This window comes from Carlito syrichta, unplaced genomic scaffold (assembly GCF_000164805.1).
Source record: "Carlito syrichta isolate Samal-C Ts95f unplaced genomic scaffold, Tarsius_syrichta-2.0.1 Scaffold111487, whole genome shotgun sequence".
NCBI classification, from domain to species: Eukaryota; Metazoa; Chordata; class Mammalia; order Primates; family Tarsiidae; genus Carlito; species Carlito syrichta.
This window is the reverse complement of record NW_007055583.1, coordinates 89,652-96,313: the sequence shown is the minus strand read 5'-3', so window position 1 is coordinate 96,313 and position 6,662 is coordinate 89,652. Positions and strand designations below refer to the sequence as shown.

The following is a 6,662-nucleotide window of genomic DNA, read 5'->3' as shown; positions in this document are numbered from 1 at the left end:
CCCGCGAGCTCAGGCAATCCACTCACCTCAGCCTTCCAAGGCGTGGGATTATAGGCTGAGCCACCGAGCCCGGCAAGACCCATCTCTTAAAAAAAAAAGATGACGCTGGCTATTATCAAGTGGTGATACACACCCAAATAAGGTTGTGAATAAAATACCCAATCAGGTAACACCGGTGCTAAGAATGAATATTTATTTATTTATTTATTTATTGAGTTGGAGTCTCACTCTGTCGCCCAGAAGAATGAATATTTAAAGGAAAATAGGAATCACCCACAGTCCCAACATCTTCTAGTGTTTTCCTCTCACGCTTAAGAAAAGGCCAAGAAGGCAAAGTCTCGGCCACCTGGGAAGCCCAGGGAGTGAAGACACAGGTGGTTACCTGCCGTCGCCGCTCCTCCGCCAGCTTCTGCTGATGCACCTCCTCCTCCTTCCGCCGCTTTCGCTCCCGCTCCTCCCGCTTCTTTCTTTCTTTCTCCTGGTCGGCCCTGAGAGAGGCAAGGTAAGCCTCATCCTGCTGTTGTCTCAGCACCTGAGTCTGGTTTCTTTCTTCTCTATGCACAGATCAAATGACAAAAGGAAAGCAGTAATCTCACAAAGTTCTGTTTTCTTATACTGAATTTTTTTGGGGGGATGGGGGTTAAAAATGTTGATATTCTTGGCAGATGACTATTTCACACTCCCATAAGGGATTCCAAAGGCACAGCATGGCAGAATCTGAAGGAGCCATCTCTTTTCTCAGTTTAATTTGGCAGAAAAATAAACAGCAAGCTTTACTCTCCCCTTCTAACTTTTAAAATAAAACTTTATCTTTCTCCCAATTCTAATAAATGCAACACAGTACTGTTATTATGAAGTGATCATGAACCTCATCTTTTACAGGTAAAAACCCTTTACGATTACTGCATTTTGTTTGTGCTGCTTCCATAAAACCAAAATCCATACATATACACCCACACGTTATAGAAGACTTGAAAAATGTAGAAAAAATGTTATTCAGAGTTCTACTCATCAAAGTTAAAACTGCAACATTTTGATATATTTCCCATTTTCTTGTCCACAAATTTTTTTTTCCTAGCAAGAACAATATTTAGTCAATCAAAATGGTGGAATACACATTGTTTTATATGTTATTTAAAAATTAAGATAAAATTTATAAGCAGTGAAACACACAGTGAAATGTACAGTTCTTAAAGGTATCATTCAATGAATTCAATGAATGGAACCATGTAATCACCCCCCAATCGAGCCTGAACATTTGAGCCCGTCTCCCCAGAGTTTCCTCTCTCATACATTTTTCACATGGTTAAAATTAAATTTTATTTACGCTTTAAAAAATTTTTATTTTGAGTTAGGGTCTGACTCTGTTGCCTAGGATGGAGTACAGTAGCACAAGCACAGCTCACTGCAGACTTGACCTCATAGGCTCAAGAAATCCTTCTGCCTCTCAAGTAGCAAGGACTATAGGTGCTCCCACGCCTGACTAATTTTCAAATTTTTTTTGTAGAGACAAGATCTCACTTTGTTACCCAGGTTGGTCTCAAACTTCTGGCCTCAAATAATCCTCCCACCTCAGCCTCCTAAAGTGCTAAGGATTACAGGCATGGTAAGCTCCTGGTCTTACTTACAAGGCTTTATTCAGAATTTTGTTAACATAAGCGTCCCAATAAAATTTAAGTTGGTATAACTTGAGGGCACTTCAGCATTATAAATCAAAAGTTTTACATACTTATATTGTCTGACCCAGAAAAATGTACTTCCAGGAACATAAATTTTAATCTAAGGAAACATCACACCAGGCTCGGTGGCTCAGCCTGTAATCCCGTGCTTTGGGAGGCCAAGGTGAGTAGATTGCCTGAGCTTGCGGGTTTGAGGCCCTCCTGGGCAACTTGGTGAGACCTCATCTCTACAATAAATCAAAAATTAGCCAGGTGTGGTAGCACGCGCCTGTAGTTCTAGCTACTTGGAAGGCTGAAGTGGAAGGATTGCCGGAGCCCAGTAGGTCAAGGCTGAGGTGGCCGGGAGTGGCCACTGCACTGCACTCCAGTCTGGGTGACAGAGTGAGACTCCAACTCAAAAGGAAACATCACAAATTGCAAAAAAATTATCTTCAAGTATGCTATTTGAAAAAGTAAAAATCGAAAATAATCTTTAAAAATCCAATAAAAATGGCCTGGTTAAATTATGGCGTATTTAGAAAATGGAATGCTATGCAGTAATTTTAAAAATGTGGCAGGATAGAATTTAATGATGGAAAAAGGCTGTGATATTTTACTGCATGAAAAAGACTTGTAGCCGGGCTCGGTGGCTCAGCCTGAATCCCAGTGCTTTGTGAGGCCGAGGTGAGTGGATTGTCTGAGCCGGCGAGTTCGAGACCTGCCTGGGCAACTTGTGGAGACCTCATCTCTACAATAAATCAAAAAATTAGTCGGGTGTGACAGCTCATCCCTGTAGTTCCAGCTACTTGGAAGGCTGAGGCAGAAGGATTGCTGGAGCCCAGCAGGCGAGGCTGCAGTGGTTGGGAGCGGCCACTGTACTCCAGTCTGGGTGACAAGAGTGAGACTCCAACTCAAAGAAAAAAAAAAAGAAAAAGGCTTATAAAATAGTATTATCCCAATTTTACAAAAAAAATTATGCATATATAGGGGCATGTGTATGTATGTGTACAATTAAAAGGAAATATACCAGAATGTTTAAAGAGGTGGTAGGTTTATGAATAATTTTTAATTTCCTCTTTGGGCTTTTCTGTGGTTTTAAAATTTCCTATAATTAATATATATATATATAACTTATGTAATAGGGGAAGAGTTATAACCATTCAAAATGTTTTTACTTTTTTTTTTTTTTGAGTTGGAGTCTCATTCTGTCGCCCAGACTGGAGTGCAGTGGCCACTCCGGTCACCGCAGCCTCGACCTGCTGGGCTCCGGCGATCCTTCTGCCTCAGCCTTCCAAGTAGCTGGAACTACAGGCGTGCGCTACCACGCTCGGCTAGTTTTTGATTTATTGTAGAGATGAGGTCTCGCCTGCCCAGGCGGGTCTCGAACCTGCGGGCTCAGGCAATCCACTCACCTCAGTCTCCCAAGGCGCGGGATTACAGGCTGAGCCACTGAGCCTAGCTTGTTTTTACATTTAATTCTTTATAACATGTTCAGGTATTCTAAACAACACATACACATTCTTCAGCACAGAGCCCTGCTTTTATTTTGAATCACATCTTTAAGAACAGATGATCTGATATAGATAATTAAGGTCAAAATACATACAAAATTGCCTAAGACATACAGAAGTCCAGACTGTGGAGTCCTAGGCCTCCAAATTCACGACGGGTCTCTGTTCTACGAAGGAGCTCTCTTTTACCTTTCGAGGCGTTCTGACACCAGGTAAGTCTGGTTTGCATCCATGATAAACGTCAGCTGGTTAATGAGGTCATCAGGTTGGAGGAGGCCTTCCAGCCGGCCCACCACTGTCATCCTCCGATCCTTCAGCATTATCATGGCCAAGAACGGATAGGTGTTCTCTCGTAAAGCCTGTGAGACTGACAAAGAGACCCGATGGGCGAAGGGCAGGACTGGAAGGCAAAACAGATCGATCCATCGACTTTCCACAATAAATGAGAGATCTGTTTTAACACAGGCTGGGAAAGGAGGTGTTTGCCTTCCTTTTTTCCCTTTTTTTGAATTGGAGTCTCACTCTGTCGCCCAGACTGGAGTGCAGTGGCAGGCTCCCAGCCACCGCAGCCTCGACCTGCTGGGCTCCGGCGATCCTTCCACCTCAGCCTTCTAAGTAGCCGGATCAACAGGCGCACGCTACCACGCCCAGCTAATTTTTGATTTATTGTAGAGACAAGGTCTCGCCACATTGCCCAGGCGGGTCTTGAACCTTTTACCCCTCTTAGTTTCTTTTTCTTTTCTGTATTTTGTTGAGCTGAGGTCCCAATGGTCTCAAACTATTGTCCTCAACGATCCTCTCGCCTCAGCCTCTTGAGTAGCTAGGATTACAGGCATGTACCAATCACGTGGCTCCTCCTAGTTTTGTAACACATTTCTGTCCCTGTCTCTAGCTTGATTAGAATAGAACAGGCTTTGCTGGTGAATGTGCAACTGCTGTGACATGTTGGGGAAGGTTGCAGAGGATGATGTCTAGCTGATGGCAGAACCAAACCCATAAAGAATCTATTAGCTGGGCTCGGTGGCTTAGCCTGTAATCCTGCACCTTTGGGAGGCTAAGGTCAGTGGATTGCCTGAGTCCGCGGGTTCGAGACCGGTCTAGGCAGCAAGACCTCATCTCTACAATAAACCAAAAATCAAAAATCAGCCGGGCGTGGTAGCGCATGCCTGTAATTCTGGCTACTTGGAAGGCTGAGGCGGAAGGATCGCCGGAGCTCAGGAGGTCGAGGCTGAGGTGGCCGGGAGCGGCCACTGCACTCCAGTCTGGGTGACAGAGTGAGACTCCAACTCAAAAAAAAAAAAAAGAATCTGACTACTGTTTATCAGTTTTTCCCTGTATGACGAGGTCAAGCCTAACACGGAACCAGGCTGCAAGTCCCAGCCTGATGCTACTGGGAATGATGCCTACCACCTTCTCTCTCTTCTTCCTTTTCCTTACCCTTTCCCCTGTTTGTCTTTTTTCTACCTTTAAAAGGGCTAGTTTCTCTGCTCCAAAAGAGTTTAGAACGTGGGTCATCAAATAATCAAGATTTCACCATAACAGAGCTTTACCGATCTTTTCCATATGGGGGGAACAACAGATTTTATAAACATCTACAGAAGGTATCCTTACTGTCCTTCTATTCATAACTTCCCCTCCATCCTTGCAAAGCCATCCCTGCAAAGCCTTATAGTGTAGTGGTACTACCACGGCTCACCACAGCCTCGACCTCCTAGGCTCAAGCGATTCTCCTGCCTCAGCCTCTCAAGTAGCTAGGACTACAGGCACACATCACTGTGCTCAGCTAATTTTTAAATCTTTTGTAGGGCTGGGCTCGGTGGTCCAGCCTGTAATCCCAGCAATTTGGGAGCCGAGACAAGTGGATTGCCTGAGCCCGTGGGTTTGAGACGCACCCAGACAACTTGGCGAGACCTGTCTCTACAATAAATAAAAAATTAGCCAGACGCGGTAGCGTGTGCCTGTAGTTCCGGTTACTTGGAAGGCTGAGGCGGAAGGATTGCCGGAGCCCAGCAGTTCGAGACTGTGGTGGCCGGGAGTGTGCCACTGCACTCCAGGCTGGGCAACATAGTGAGACTCCAACTCAAAAAAAAAAAAAAAAAAAAATCTTTTGTAGAGAAGAGGGCTCACTGTGTTGCTTAGGGTTGTCTCAAACTCCTGGGTTCAAGCAATCCTCCTGCCTCAGCCTCCCAAAGTGAGGAAGAGTCACCACATAGAGCCTGCAAAACCCTATTAGAATGGCAAAACGCACACCCCAGAAACTTGTCAGATATTTAACAATAAGTAGGAGTAAAGATTCAGATACCAGGGTGCAGGAAAAATATCTGCCATATCTCAGGCTCTCGAGAAGCAGCACGGCACAAGGCATCCTAGAACATACGCAAGGGCTGCTGGGAAAAAGTAGGTACAAAATGCATTTTTCTTCACTGGATGTCTTCGTAGCTTCTACTGGCTTCTAAAAATACTGATCTCCAGATAAGAGTTACTGTTAGCAAATATCTGCACTTTCTGAATCCATATCAGCACTCAAGGCACTCAAACAACTAACTCACTGTGTAAGAAGTTCTGTTAAAATTGCTGATGAAGAGAATAAACTCCTCAGTAAAAAGCCCATTAAGATTAAAGGCAAACTACTGGCCAAGAGTGGGTATTTTAAAAATATAACAGGCTCTGGCAATGATTAACTGTAAAGAATGGGTTTCAGAATCTGACAGACCTGATCTCACTCCAAAACTTGCTGTGTGATCTTGGGTCAGTGGCTAAACTCTCTGAGCCTGGTTCCTAAAACATAAAATGGAGATAATACCACTCCCATCTCTCAGGCCTGCTGAGAGTATTAAATACAAAAATAGCAACTAGTGTGTGTCTTTGTGCCTACCACATTTGTTGCAGTCATGTAATAATGGCAAGGAGTGTCTTTTCAGATCATTCCAAAGAGCCTCCAACAATCTCAATGAGGCAAGAGAAACACGACTTACCTCGGTATCCCTCTGGCTTGTTTGTAGAACATGCCCAGAACAGCATCCGAGTATTTACTAGTGAAATAACCTCAGGTGCACAGAGCGTATTGCTGCAGAAAGGATGAAAGGGACGTGACTACAGCAAGCAGCAGCAGGAGGAAGGGTGAGGGAAGGAAAGAGCACGATCGACCCACCTACCGACAAAACTCGTCCGAGTCCTGGTGATCGTCTCCATGAAGATAAACCAAGAGAAATCGAAGCTCCCGCTTGGCATCATTAAGAGCCTGTAAGAAACAGCAGCTTACTAATTATTATGAAGACTGTGCCTCGAGCGCTTAATTAGGCTAAGGGTCTTAATGGATACAGCTATGTATTTCAGAACAAAAAGAGAAATAAGGAAAAAAGGCGAGCAAGAAACCAGAAAGCTCCTGGGCTCCTACCTTCACACCCCTGGAATTTTTCTCCCTATAGAAAGTCCATGCTAACAGGCTTTAATGAAAAGGTTTTAGTGCTGTTAGGATTTCAACTGTGTCAGG

At 44.2% G+C, this 6,662-nt stretch overlaps 1 protein-coding gene across 1 annotated transcript in view; it reads right to left on the bottom strand.

Annotated features, from left to right (window-relative positions):
• The window catches only part of FAF2 (Fas associated factor family member 2), a 72,776-nt gene that overhangs the window by 6,507 nt on the left and 59,607 nt on the right, over positions 1–6,662 (bottom strand). The window contains exons 6-9 of the mRNA XM_008069680.2: positions 6,325–6,410; positions 6,145–6,236; positions 3,359–3,536; positions 383–554 (exon numbers count right to left, since the gene is read on the bottom strand). Coding sequence (XP_008067871.1) covers positions 383–554; positions 3,359–3,536; positions 6,145–6,236; positions 6,325–6,410 — 528 coding nt within the window. The remainder of the gene's footprint in view (positions 1–382; positions 555–3,358; positions 3,537–6,144; positions 6,237–6,324; positions 6,411–6,662) is intronic.